Consider the following 14,961-nt stretch of genomic DNA (forward strand, 5'->3'; position numbering starts at 1 on the left):
AAGAAACCAATGCTTTGGTGGATGAAGCCAGAATCAAATCTGTGGTGTCGACCGTTCTGTCTTCCCCAACCCAGGACCACGGTGACCATGGATGCTTCCCTGTTGGGGGGGGGGGGGCATTTCCAGGGAAAGACAGCCCAAGGCACCTGGTCCCCCATGGGGGGGCCAATTTACACATAAATGTCCTGGAATTGAAGGCAGTTCTCTTAGCGTTGCAAGCATTCCACACATCCCTTCCTTCCGGGACCACTGCAGTTCAATCGGACAACATGTCAGTCGTCTGGTACATCAACAAACAAGGCGGAACCGGATCTTAACCCCTGTATTGTGAAGCCATGAGAATTTGACATTGGGCGATGCCTTCCAACTGCTTTCTCATAGCAATCCACATTCCGGGGAGTTCCAGTCTTATTGTGGACAATCAGAGCAGGAACATTGTGATGCCTCACAAGTGGTCCCTCAATCCTATAATAGCAGATCAGATCTTCCACCGTTGTGGCAGGCCTTGCTGCAACCTCTTTGCTTCTTCCCTGAACAACAAATGCAGAAGCTATTTTGCCCTGATCCCCCTCCCCAAAGGGAGTCACCGAGGGATGCTCTGACGCACGATTGGCCCCCGGGTCTACTGTATGCCTTTTCCCTGTTTCCCCTCATCCCGAAATTTCTACAGAAAGCTCTAAGGTTGAGAAGCAAAGTGATCCTCATTGCCCTTTATTGGCCCCATCAAGTCTGGTTCCCATTCTTATGGCCTCACCTGATTCACAACCCCGTGAATCCTGGATCAATCCCAAGGCCTGCTGTCTTATCCTCAGGGACTGATTCACCCCAATCTCCACAGCCTCAAGCTCACAGCTTGGTTTCTCCACTTCAGATGATTGCCAAGCTACCTGATATTTCATCCCCTGTTCGCGAGATCCTTCTGGCTTCACACAAACCGTCCACCACAAAATTTTATTCTTGTAAGTGAACTAGGTTCTCTAGATGGGCCAAAGAACATAACATAGACCCCTTTTCCATGCCTGTTCAGAAGATCCTTCAATACCTCACTACCCTGTTGCATGCAGGAGCTTCAGCATCGACAATTACAGTGCATTTAGAAGCTATTGCAAACTTTCACAATGGAATTGACAATTCATCTGTTATGTCACACCGTCTTTGCAAAACCGTCATGAAAGGAGTATTGCATATTAAACCTCCTGTCAAGCCTCCTATAGAACCATGGGACTTGACGTTGGTGCTTCAGTCTTTACAAGTCCTCCATTCGAGCCTTCTCATTCCTGTGATATCAAATTTTTGTCTTGGAAAACTCTACTTCTAGTAGCTCTTACTTCAGCAAGAAGAGTATCTGAGTTGCAGGCCTTGAGTGTGAAGAGACCATACTTGATTTTTCATAGGGAAAGAGTGTCCCTACATACTGACCCCCTCCTTTTTGCCCAAGGTCATTTCTGTTTTTACCATTAATCAATCTAGTGACCTACCGGTTTTCTTTTCCCACCATTCAAATAGAGGGGAATACCTTCTGCATACTCTCAATATTCATAGGCAACTTCATTTCTACTTGGACAGAATGAAATCTTTCAGAAAAATGGATCAATTGTTGTGGCCTTTGCAGGACCCAGAATGGGTAAGCCTGTGTCCAAAATTACTTTATCTTCTTGGCTCAGAAATGCCATTACATTCATCTGCCATCAAAAGAAAGTGTCCTTACCTTCCAAAATAATGGCTCACTCTACTAGATCGATGGCTACTTCAGTGGCCTTTCATTCCAGAGCCTCTATGAATGATATCTGCGCAGCAGCCACTTGAGCAAGACCTCATACCTTTATCACTCATTACAAATTGTATTTGGCTTCAAGGGGATGAGCATCTGTTGGTTCTATGATGCTCAGGAATGTCCTTCCGTAGGGCCACCCAGGACTCAAGTAGCTGGAGACTCGGTCCTAACAGTAAGGAATGAGTAAAGATTTACAACATCAGATAAAGAAGTTATGTCTTACCATAACATTCCATCTGTGTTGTAGATCTTTATTCATTTATTACTTCCCGTCATCCTTCCCCCTGCCTGGACTCCTGGTGGACTTTAGGATTTCCTTATTAGTTAAGGTATCTGCTCAGACAGAGCCTCCTACTATCACTATTATTACTTCTATACTATAATGGCGGGCAAACACGATCTGAAGAGACTATAAGAGAGGCATTGTGGGTAGGTCTTAGCTGAGAGTTTTTGGCTGCCGTGAGCTTGGTAATGGCCGTGTCGGTTCCGAGGATGGAACCAAAGTCCTAACAGTAATGAATGAATAAAGATCTACAACACAGATGGAACGTTATGGTAAGACATAACTTCTTTTTTTTTATAGTTCTAGTAGTATAGATAGATAAGTAGGTAGTTATATTAGCAGACAAGACAGAAAAATATAAATGATTAAATGTATGGATGAATGATGGAAACATCTGTTTTTCCTTTGGAGTTAATGTCCACATGGTTCTTGTTAAAATATAATTAATCACTTTATCTCGCAGAAAAGAAAATCTTTTTTGAACAAATAATCCTACAGTAGTAACAGATAAATATGAAACTAATACTTGCTTTGGTTAAGTTGATAGTTTCTTTTTTAGGTCCATATAAGTTTATTTGCACAGGAATACTGACAGCTTATTTACAGATAAAAGCTTAAAGTTTCCTACAAGTGAACTTGCAGCAGATGTTTAGTCGTTGGAAGGTGTCTGACTGCCAAACAATTAAAGTCGAAATGTGCTATTAATAAAGTTTCAGTAGAAATGGCATGGAGTCTACTAATGTAGATTTACAGGTTAAAGTACCACTGCTGCCCACAGGAAAGAACAAAGTCTAAGCAAAATATGATTTACACAAAATTAAGAACAAAACTTAACTGATTTCTATGGAAAGCAGTTTGCCTTTATAATGCATGAACCTCCCTTTTCTTGATCTTCTTCCTGATTTATGTTGACTAGTGTCCGACTTCTGATTGTCACACACACCATATATGTGTTTGTATGGGAAGAATAGTTGTGTAAAAGCATCGCACATCTTCACTGATTCTGCAACTGCAAGTGAGTAGTTGACCAGTGGATTGCATCTCAGAAAAGTCCTGGTCCAAGTTGCTAGTTAACGGTTTACATTCTCTAAGCTATTGGCACCAGAGCATTTGGAGAACATGATGGTGTGATAGGCTGCCCGTGAATCACCTTGGGTATAACTTTATTGCACTGCATGTCCCATCTTTATCACCTTTCTTGTGAGTAAACAACCCGATATTTTTTCGCAGTAAGCTCGCCTTGATGATATGACCCAGAACCCAAAGAAGACAGCACAGTTGAGTAACACCTACCATAACTCTAAATCCTTGAGGACATTTGATAATCACAGCAGCTACTCATTTAGCTCTTGACTAAGTGGATCTTTTGGATTTTCTTTGGGAAAAGGGAGATGTCCTGCCTATCTTGTCTTTTCCTGTAAATTATTATATGAGAAAGAACGGAAATAAGAAGGATCTGCCTCTTTCTTTTATGCACAATGTTCATTCCATATATAAGACCATGTGTCTGGATTTGCAATGAATAGAGGAGCAGAATGACAAAAAAAATGAGTAATTTTAGCCAAAGACCTTCATCTGGCAACTGAGGGACAGTTGTGTAATATGATTTCCCTGCTGATCCATTGCTCTCAAGGATTCAAACTTGCAGGTAGGTGCTACAAACGTTTCCTTTTGGCTTTACTGTATGCTGACTTTTATTTTATTTTTTTTATTTACTTCCCATAGGGGTTGCTTTTGAACAAGGGAAGATTCTTCCCACACCAGAGCGAGTTCCATTTAGACTGACAGGAGATATAGTGGATGGCATGGGCATCACTGGAGTAGAGGGCGTCTTCAGGAGGTAATGCTTTTAAATAAATTAAATTAATTTGTAATTGCAAAATATGCTTATGATAACTCCATTGGTGGCTAGAATTAAGAGACAATGCAAACATACTACTGTCTCTCTTGAGCAGTATGTTGCTGGTGCAGAGAATCATTACATATAGTGTGCTGGATAAAAACAAAATAAAAAGACTTCAGTTGTGAAAAAAACAGCTTTTTATTCACTAATATTAGTTAAGTTTTTTTTAATGATTTAACCAATCTTCATCAGATTAATTAGAAATTATATTCCTTGCCTTTAAACAGTTAAACTGACGATCACACAACATGATCAACCAATAAAAAAAATCAATGCTTTGATTTCAGCATGTAATTTAAAATTTGCATTATTATTTCCTGGAGCAGTGTAGGCATTCTAAAGGATGTTTTCACATAGCATGTAAAATAAGACGAGGCATTACTTCTTCTTGTAGCACTGCGGTATACTGATAGCCTGTCCAAATTAGCTGCAGTCAGAACATTTGTAAGCACATTTCCTGTTAGAGAAACTGCTTTTTTTATTCCTTATTAAAATGCAACTTTTAACTATAACTTATTTTGTTTACATACTTTAGCTTTTCATCTTTAACGTTTAACATGCCAGAAAATGCTTTAAATACCTACCAGTTTTCAGATATCATTTGCTGAATACCAGTAGAGTCTGTGGGACATAGTAAATGTAAAATATCTGGCTCAGTTTTCAAGTTGTGATGCATCTAGTGTTGGGAGAACAGCAGCAGTGTCAGAGCTATAGACATGAAATGAACAATTGTGAACAATGTGCAGTTTAGCTTTTAAAAACAAGACTTTCACTAGGAGGGCTGAGAGTTTGCCGGCTTTCTAGATTATAAAAGTTTATTGGTTCTTACATGTCTGATTTCTCCTGTGGCAGTTTAGGTGTTCAGGAAGGTCCATGATGAATAGATGAAATACCAGAATGCACAGTGCACATTCTGAACTCTGGTATAGACTAGAGGTGCCAAATCTCTTAAAACTGTATAGAAAGATTGTATTCCACTCTTTCAAAATATTTTAGAATGCATAAATATTTTTATTATTTTTTTCTCCTTTTGTATTTCATCTTATTGGCTAAAATAACAAAACATTTCATTTTTTTGGAATAATAAGTACAAAACATTTCAAGTAGCACTGATTTTCAGCTGCTGAGGCCAACCTTGCTGCAAACTGTTTGCATCACACCTAAGCAACAAGTGCAGCAGTTACTTTGCCTTGATCCCTCCACAGGGGCAGTCACTAAGGGATGCTGTAGTTCACAGCTGGCCCAGGTCTCCTCTATGCCTTTTCTGTGATAACCCTGTTAATAAAATTCATTCAGAAAGCCAGATAGTACGAGACCAGAGTTTTGACCCCAGCAGGTTTGATTTCCCTTCCTATGGCCTTATTTGCTACATTACCATTGATGTTGTAGCTGAATCCAGACCTTCTGAGTCACCCATCTGGATTGCCTTTATTGGACCTAAAAGCCCTGAAGTTAACTGCATGGTTTCTCCAATACTAACAATAGCCAGAGATGCCAGGCTGTCTTCTTCAGTTCATCATATTATTTCTGTCTCTCAGAAACAGTCCATCAAAAGGATATAGTAAAGCAAGTGGAAAACTTTTTCTGTCAGACGTCATCGAAGGGTTATCCTTTTTCTGCCCCCTTCCATTGATCTTCCATTTTTTTTATCAGAGCTTTTTCAGAAAGGTTCCAGTTTCTCAACCATGAAAGTACAGATAACTGCCATCTCAGATTTTCACCTAGGGCACAATGACTCTTCCATAGCCTCTCTTAAAGTATCTAAAGCCTTTCTTAAGGACACTTTCTTACTCAGACCTCCAGCTAGAGACCCAGTTCTTCCATGGGATATCACTGTTATGCTTTAAGCCTAGAACCAAACAACCTTTGAACCAGCAGCTTCAGTAGACTTGAAGTATCTTTCATGGAAAACTATTTTTCTTGGTGCAATTACCTCTGCTAGACAAATTTTTGAGTTACAAGCCCTATCCTGCAAACCACCATATTTGGCTTTTTATAAAGACAGAATAGCCTTGAAAACAAATTAATCTTTTCTGCCAAAGGTGACATCTGAAACAAATAGCCAGTCTTTCTTCCAAGATTTTCAAACAAAGGAGAGTATATGCTACACATGCTAAGATATTCATTGGCTGCACAGATTCTGTTTGCATAGGTCCAAGGATGTCAGAAGGTCAGACTAAGTTATTTATATCCTTCTCTGAGTTAAAGTATATCAAAAGTAATACTTTCTAAATGGCTGTCAGAATATATTTCCTTTGTTTATAACAAACTGGGCTTGTCCTTACAAGCAAATCCAACAGCTCATTCTACAAGAGCAGATGTTACTTCTTTGGCCTTCATAAAGAAGGTTCCTATCGATGACATTTGTGCAGCAGCAACATGGCCCACTGTCCAAACCTTTGTATCCCATTATACCTAAACAAGAAACTCCAATTCCTGCAAGTCTTTCTCACCCTGTAAGACATTTATGTCTGTGTAGTGACTGAGATATGGTTTAAAATATCTGAGAGCATTCCAACTGTGCAGGGCTTACCAGCTAGTGGGCAGGAGTGGAAAAAAGTTGGAGGTATCTCAATTTACATCCAGCAGAGACTTGCATCAAGGCTGGTAAAGCAGAATGATGCATTACAGCTTCTTCATGTTGAAATAACCATCAGAAAGGTCCCATATCATATATTAGGTAGCTATAGAACCCTCAACTATGACACACAAAAGCCACAACACCTTTCTACAGAAACTAGAATCACTCAGTATTAAACCCACTACAATTTTTCTAGGTGATCTAAACAAGTCATCTATAGACTGGGAAACCTAAACCACAACTAGTGCACAAGCACAGAGGTTCCTGGATTTTGTCATTATCTATGTCCTGGAATAATTAGAGTACCTCTTGAGTACCCACTAGAGGGAAATAACATCTTGGATCTTGTCAATACTAATATGGGAACTTCTTGTGCCATCTTGTGTGCATCTTCACTTGTTAGATCTGACCACAAAGCAGTCTCCTTCAAAATAAAACTGAAAGCAGAGATCCCTTTCACCCAAGGTACCTTTAGAAATTTCTTTAAGACAAACGACCTACTCTTGAATGATACATTGGCAAGCCTCAAATCCCCACCAAAGCCAGTTAACACCACTGAATACGTAGAAACATAAACCACCACACTGTACCAGATTGTAAACAGCTGCATAGATGTAGCTGTACCTTGTAAGAATAAGTGTAGAGCAAACCCAGAAGCAAACCCACATGGTGGAACTGTAATATCAACAAGTTTTATAATAAAAGGAAACTTATTTTGACCAAATGTACGAAGAGTAGTTCCCAGAATGTTAGAGGCCTTGTTACTGAAATAAGCAAACAAGTCAGGAGCTTAATATAAGCCACCAAAGCCAAGTATGAGGCTAAAATAGCTACCCAAGCCAAAAACAGTCACAAGGTATTTTTAGTTATATTTGTAATCTTAAAAGCACAATGCAACAATGTGATGAGCTGATTATGAACAATGTTACCTACACTGAGGCTGAAGATGTATCGAACCTACTGGCCAATAAATTTAGCTCTAACTTTATTCCTCTCTGCCTTCCCTCTGTCCCTAGATATACCTGAAACTGGCTTGCCTTCAGCTGTCACAAAAGGCCAAGTCCTAAACGTGCTGTCAAAAGCTAAAAGTACTGTGATAGATGCTAACAATATCCCTGGATTCATCTTAAATAGCATGAAGCATGATTTAGCCTCACCCCTAAAAATCCTGCTCAGCCTCCATACAGGTTTTGTAACAAGCAAATGGAGAACAGCTACAGTCATTCCCCTGCATTAGGGGAAGACCTTCCACAGACCCAGGCGATTATAGGCCCGTAAGTCTGACCAGCTTGATATGTAAAGCTATGGAAGGGCTTATCACATAGCTAATCAGTCAGGATATAGGGAGCCTCCAAACACTGGACCTGTCAATTTGAATTTGTCAAGGGCAGGTCATACTTACTCAACCTGGTGGATTTTTTGAAAAGGACACCAAAGCAGTGGATGAAGGCAAAATAGTACACATCTCATACCTTGACCTGAACAGAAGCTTTTGACACAATTCCCCATGTCGGGATAGTATAAAAGCTGAATAAACTCCATCTGACTCACAGATATGACACAGGAAATCAAAATGAGGAAAGTTGCCTCCATAAAGACCAGTCACTAGTGGAGTCTCCCAGGGTTCTGTGGTGGGACAGCTCTTGTTTAGCATTTTCTGAAGTAAAAGCCAATTCCAAAGGGCTCTAGCTGACCAAGTTTGCAGATGGTTGCTAGCTAGGAACAGTCATTGAATCTTCAAATGACTTAACCATCTTGCAGGAAGGTTTGTCCCAAATAAATAACTGGTGCCAAAATCATGGACTGAAACTAAATGCCAAAAAATGCATCAGTGTATCCTTTGGGAAGTTATCTACACCAGTTACAGTGATAGTACGTCCCCAAAAGTTGATCCAGTTGTTCAGGATTTGGAAACTTGTGTAGACAGTGACATAAATTTTGACCATCATGTATTCATTGCTGTTAGAAGGTCCTTCTGTAGTGCACAGCTTATAAACAAAGGAGTTGTGTGTAGAATTTGGTGTGTGATTGTCCCAGTTTACTCAGCTCTCAGGCCAGTCATTGAAAATGTAATGCCCAATTTGGCATGTATCTGTCCAGACACATGTAGCAACTGAAACACCTAGAGAGATACCTTACTAAAAGGTTACAAGATTTAAACAACATGTCCTTCATGGACTGACTCAGTGCCCTGTCACTATACTCGATTTCCTACAGACTGCTAAGAGATGACCTGTATCTGACATAAAAGTCATTTTCTGACCCATTACTGATGGATTTACTGCACATCAGCAAGTCAAATGGCATCATAAATACTCAGTCTAGGGATCTAAAGCTCTTCTGCAACATTAGCAGACCATTTTGGAGGGAGAGATGTATCTCACAGAGGGTACCTCGCTCTGGAACAGACTCCCTGTCCATATTCAAGCGCAGCTTGGATGTATAGATGGGAAAGAGAAAACTTACCCAAGAACTGCCCCCATACAAGTAATGGACAGAGGCAGCTCCTAAATGCATTATCGCATGCATGGGTCTACTCAAATTATCTGTGGAAAGATCCCAGCTATTCTCATCAGGGGTAATATATAATTATCAAACATGGGATGCCTAAGGCTAGTCTGTAATCAAGTGGGGTAGGTTATTTCGAGCACAAAAAGGGAAATTGGCTACGCTTAAAATGGCCTGCAAGGGCAGCTAGCTTTGAACTTCCCTATGAACCTGTTATGGATTTGGACGTGCAATCCAGATCATGTTCTTCTTTTGATTCCACTTTTCTCAGGAATGTCCTTCCTTGATTCCACCTGGGTGTTGTTCAGCTTGAGAATCTGCCCCAAAGGTTAAATCAGATGAAAATAGACAACATAGTATATGAAAGTTATATACTTACCATAATGATAGATCCTCATTTTCATCTGGTTCAGCATCCCTACCTCCTTCCCCTTCCAGTATTTTCACTGACAACTTCTTGTGACAAGATACACTTTATCTGAGATCCTGTCGGTGAAGTTCTGCATACTGTCCCTTCATGTAGGTAGTCATATGTTCCTTAGCATCATTATAGATAGATAATAACTGGCGATATGTCAGCAAACTTGATCTGAGGTCCGCAGATCCACAGCTTCATAAAAACGGCTCCGACATCAGATCTGACAACCCAAAAGCTGAACCGAACGAAAATGAGACAACACATATCTAGCATTATGGTATGTACATAACTTTTGTATACAACAAGGGTCCATGTCAATTTACTGAAAAGCAATATACTAAAAGTAATGCCAGTGAATCTATAATGTTGATATCTCAGAATACTGAAATGTTAAAATAATGAAATCAAAATACATAATCCCCTAAATATATACATAGATAGACTTGCCCTCCCATACAGGGATCATGTTAGCATTCATTTTCCAGCTTCACTAACAGAGAAATGCCATTATTTGTTGACTGGCTGGGTACTGGCACAGTGTACATATGTAGTACATGTATGTTATTAGTATGTATTTTGAATTCAGTGTTGTAAAGTTTCACCATTTTGATATCTCAGGATTTTGCTTTCAGAATTATGACTTTTAGTATGCCACTATTCGGTAAGTTGTCATGCACCCACACAACATAATACATGTGGGGCAGTATTCTAATATGCATGGTATTCCATATTAGTAACCTGTTTTCAGTGGAGACGTGAGGTGGCATTTATAGTCCTAGAGAAAATTTGGACAGGACATTGAGGATCTTCTCCTACTTTTTGGAGCTGCTAGATGCTGCTGGAGGGGCTCCTATAGCAGCAAGGAAGAGACTTAAGGGAAGCAACAGCATGGCGAAGGGAGATAAAAGCTATGCAGAGTTTAAAGGTGGAAGGTGGGAATTTGGAGAAAAAATTATTCAGTATAGAACTTCATATATTACAAATGAGCAGCATTTAGCTGTTTCCATGGAGAAGGAAGTAAGCAAGTTTGTTGAAGTGGTGCAGATAAAAGAACTGGTGTCAGGAGGGCTTGTAGATGATGTTCTGTCAAACATAATTGAGCGGGATGATCCATGTGACAGTTCTGTTGTTTCATGGGGTGAGGTGGCAGATAACTGTTTTTAGAAGTAATGAGGATGGTAATGTGAAAAAGGAACCAGATGATATGGTAGCAGAGAATGTAGAATTTAAAACTTGGATACTAGTAACAGCAAGTAAAAGAGGAAAGCAGCAACAAACTGAGAAGGTTTTTGGTTTTGTGGCAAGAGATAATGCAGGGACTAAAACTTAAGCAGCAGTGACACCAGGCAAAAAAGGAGAGCAGCAACAAACTATAAATTAAAACTGTTTTTAAAAAGAAAACCAACTGTGAGATTAAAAACAAAACATTATACTATGATAGAGCGATATGTATGAGATCATTTGGTAAACATTCTGCGTTTTAAAGCTCAAGAAATGTAGTCTTTTATATATATCAGGACAGAGAAACTGATGGGCTGATGATGAAATTTCTGGAATTGTGTAACAAAAATACATTTATCCATGTAACAGTTTGCTGTCTGGTAGTAACTTAAATATTCAAAACATGTTACTTTGCAGTTCAGTACTGATGAACTGGAAGAAGACACTGTTAAAAATGCATGCAGGGTCTGTGTGAAGCTGTGTGAAACTATTGATAATATTGTGAAAGTTAGAGATGAAAGAAACTATGGAACTGATGGTAGAGGCTGGAAGCTGTTTTAAAATGTGAAAAAAAAATAATGAAACACTTGCCAAGTGTTATTTTTGTGGCTAGTCATAGAGGAACATTAAGGTTTGCTGGCCAGAGTAAATAATATTTCTTTTGTGAGGACTTTTCTCATTTAATTAATGCTTGTGACAAGGTACAGTGTAATCAGTGTAAGGAGAAAGGACACAAAATAAGAAAGTGTATGCCTAAATGTGGGTTGTGTAAAAAAAGGGACAGTTTTAGATGGATTGTCAAGAGCAAACAGTAAATATTGAAAAAGAGGAGGAAAGGGAAGAAAACATACATGAGGAAGAGGCTGGGAAGAGAGTGAACTAGATGAAGAAAAACTGTAGAGAGGAAAGTGAGAGAGTGAATGAAGGAAGAGAGATCAGAAGAGATTGATACTAATATTTTTTTTGAAGTTCTAGCCAGTGAAAAATCTTATTCTGAGGATCAAAAATTATTTGCACATAAACACAGGAAAACATATTTGTTTGTGGAAAGAGTAAAAATGAGAAAACGAAAATTTAAAAATCTTTCCCCTAAACTTCAGTAAATGCGGATAGGTATACTGGATTGGTCTGTTAAATGTGATGTGGATGTTATTCTTTTGGAGGATGTAAGGTTTCTGACGAGGGAAGAAAGACTACAAATTGAAAAGTTGTGAGGTGGAAATATAATATGGAACTTAGGAAGTGAACATTGTTCTGGAGTGGCTGTTTTGTGTAAAAAAAAAAAAACAGTGACATTGGTAAGGATAGGAATGCTAACTGTTGGGAATGTGAGTTGGAGAGAATATGTTTATACAATTATAGCAATATATGCATATACAACTACAAGGAAAGATAATATTTTCCTCAAATATTAGATTGTGGTGTTTAACATGAAAATTGTAATTGCAAGGGACTTTGATTGTGACTTAAAGGAAATATGTAAAAATGGACTTGTAGAAGAGGGATTTTGGATCTAAAATGAATTAATTTGTATTACGGAAGGTTTGGGGGTAGCAGATGGTGATACAGTTGTAATAGGTTTTTCAGACTTTTAAGCAATATGATTGAAAGTGATGGAACAAAGGGAGTATATTAAATAGTAAAGGAATTAAGAAGATCACGAGCAGTTATGGAGTGAAATCATAAATGACTTCTATAAAACTGGTCTGAATGGTGGATTGAATTTAAAAAGAAGTATAAAAAGTTTTTTTTCTTTCAGTGGCAGGAAGATGTAATAAAGGAAGAGAAAATGAAGTATGGGAAGATGTATAAAAATGTAGTAGAGAATAATATAAGAGAGTATTATGCTATGAAAAAGAAATATATAAATGAAATTGGGAAAAAAATTAAAGCATTACTGTGAGGCAAAAATATTATTTACAAGGAGAAGTAACGCGGTATCTGCATTTTGGGGTAAGGTAGTAAAAAGAGACTATTAGTATAATGAGGAAAATGAAAAATGTAAAAGGAGAGGAGAAAAGAACCCAAGAGCAAACTGAGTATTGTAGTACAATATGTGGGAAATATGTATAAAAGTCAAAAGAAGAAAAATAAGAGAGAATGGAAAGTAAAAAAAAAAATAAAAAATCCAGTCCAAGTTAAGGAAGAATTTGAAAAATAAATTACTATTAGTAAATTGGATGTAGTACTTAGGAAAGTAAATGTTGATTCATTATCAGGCCCAGGTGGTGTAGGCCATGGAATGTACAAGAAATTAGTGAATTGGCAAAGAGAACATTTTGTAAATGTAATGGTTGAAGGGAGGATTTGTTTATGAAGAATTACACAGTGGGATATTACAATTTATATGGAAGAAAGATGAGAATGAAATAAATTGGGGACCCATCACACTAAATAAGTCATATTACAACATTTTTATGAGAATAATACAGAGAAGAATGGAAAGAAGGATGAACGATGTTATGGAACAAAAAGTGTATGTAAGTGTGTGTGTGTGTGTATATATAGATATATATATATATATATATATATATAATGTATATGGTATAAAAGGGAAGGGATGTCGATAATTATCAATGGTGAGAGAGAAATTGTGGATGGTATTCTAAGTAAAAGGGATGATGTGAAAGTTATGATAGGTGATATTAGCAAGACATTTAATACGGTAGGCTATGATGCTTTGTGGAATTTTATGGAGAAGTATGGAATAGGTAATAGAATTAGGAGTATGTATATGTTATCATATCAAAATAATAAGAGTGAGAGTTAGTGAATGGGTGGCTAACTGAAGAAATATCCATGAAGTATGGTATAAGAAAGGCTGTCCCATGAGTGTAATATTTTTTGTATTGGTAATGAATGTGCTAGTGAATGAAGTAGCTTATAAAATGAGAGATGCTAGATATGTAATGCAAAAGGAGGTGGTGATTCCAGTAGTTTTGACATATACAGATGATATAGTTGTTGCTGCGAGCAACATATGGATGTGAGAAGTGTTGGCTTGTCTGAATGGATGTTTAAAGGAAATAGGAGTGACCTTGAATAAAGATAAAAGTAAGGGTTTGGATGAGGTGAAAAATTGTTGAAGGGGGGAATAGCATATTTGTCAAATGTTTGCATGATCCCAGAAAAAAAAAGAAAAGGAAATTGTGCAATTGGTGTTTTATTTCATTTGGGTTTCAAGATTAAGCATAGGGGAAAGGAGGTTTGTTCTATATGAGAGAAGATAAATGGCGATTGAGGTTACTAAATACAGCTTATTTTATGCATCTTTAAACTTGCATCGAGGATTAAAGTGGGTAAAAGAAGAAAATGAGAACTTAATAGTGAGAATGTTCAAATAGAAGTACAAAAAGTTGTGGGAGGTGATGAGGATAAGAAAAAGAGAAAAGGATTTATGTAAATTAAATTAAAAATTATCAAGAAAAATACTAATATAAAATTGATGATATAGAAAAAATATGACAATGATTATGTACAGATATAAGAATAAAAAGAAAGAATGTGTGAGAAGGGTAGATAAGAATTTATTTTGTGTAGTATGCCTTATTTGGAATGAAAGGCTGAATGAAATTTTGTTTAATGAAAAATGGATTTTGGCAGATATAGTGGGAAAAATTAGTTTATGGTATTGAAGGAGTGGTGTCATTTGTAGAAGAATAATGTAATAATGAGGATATTATAAAAAAAAGATAAATAGTGAAAACATAGAAATGTGTACATATGTGCCTGTAGATATATAAATAATGCTTCTTTTATGTTATGTAAAATAAAGGACCCCTACTTTTTTCGATAGGTGCCATGGGATCTTTTACATCCATCTGAGCTACCACTAACTCAAGCAGATGGGAACTTGGTTTAACATCTCATCTGAAGGATGACACAGTCAGGAGTGCAGCAACACACTATTAAGCGTCGGTATATTTTTGCTTCAAAATATTTTGGCTCAAGATTTAACTATCCAAAAATGTCGTCGGTTAGCAATATGACTACCGGAATACACAAAAAATGCAAAGAAAAATACAGAGACAGACCGCCGAGGTCCAAAACCGACGACAAAGCTTCTTCTAAGCCAGTCGCCGGTACTCAGTGAGGTGCTTTCGCAGCCCCTGATACCCGCTACTTTTGATTCGCAGGCCTCTACTGAGACCCATTCGGAGTCCGGTATGCCACAAGATACTCTAAGTATTGAACTCGCGGATGTCTCTACCTCAGATGGGTCCAGAGCCGCTAAGCAGGCACCGGCTTCTGAGGGTGTTTTCAGGCCTAAAGA

General features: G+C 38.0%; 1 protein-coding gene across 3 annotated transcripts in view; it reads left to right on the plus strand.

The window, feature by feature from the left end:
- ATM (ATM serine/threonine kinase) overlaps window positions 1-14,961 on the plus strand; it is a 3,174,581-nt gene that overhangs the window by 3,029,619 nt on the left and 130,001 nt on the right. For all 3 annotated transcript variants that reach the window (XM_044072618.1, XM_044072619.1, XM_044072620.1), the window contains one exon: window positions 3,783-3,897. In XM_044072618.1, coding sequence (XP_043928553.1) covers window positions 3,783-3,897 — 115 coding nt within the window. The remainder of the gene's footprint in view (window positions 1-3,782; window positions 3,898-14,961) is intronic.

Source organism: Protopterus annectens, chromosome 5.part0 (assembly GCF_019279795.1).
Source record: "Protopterus annectens isolate FY-2018-M chromosome 5.part0, PAN1.0, whole genome shotgun sequence".
Taxonomy (NCBI): Eukaryota; Metazoa; Chordata; order Ceratodontiformes; family Protopteridae; genus Protopterus; species Protopterus annectens.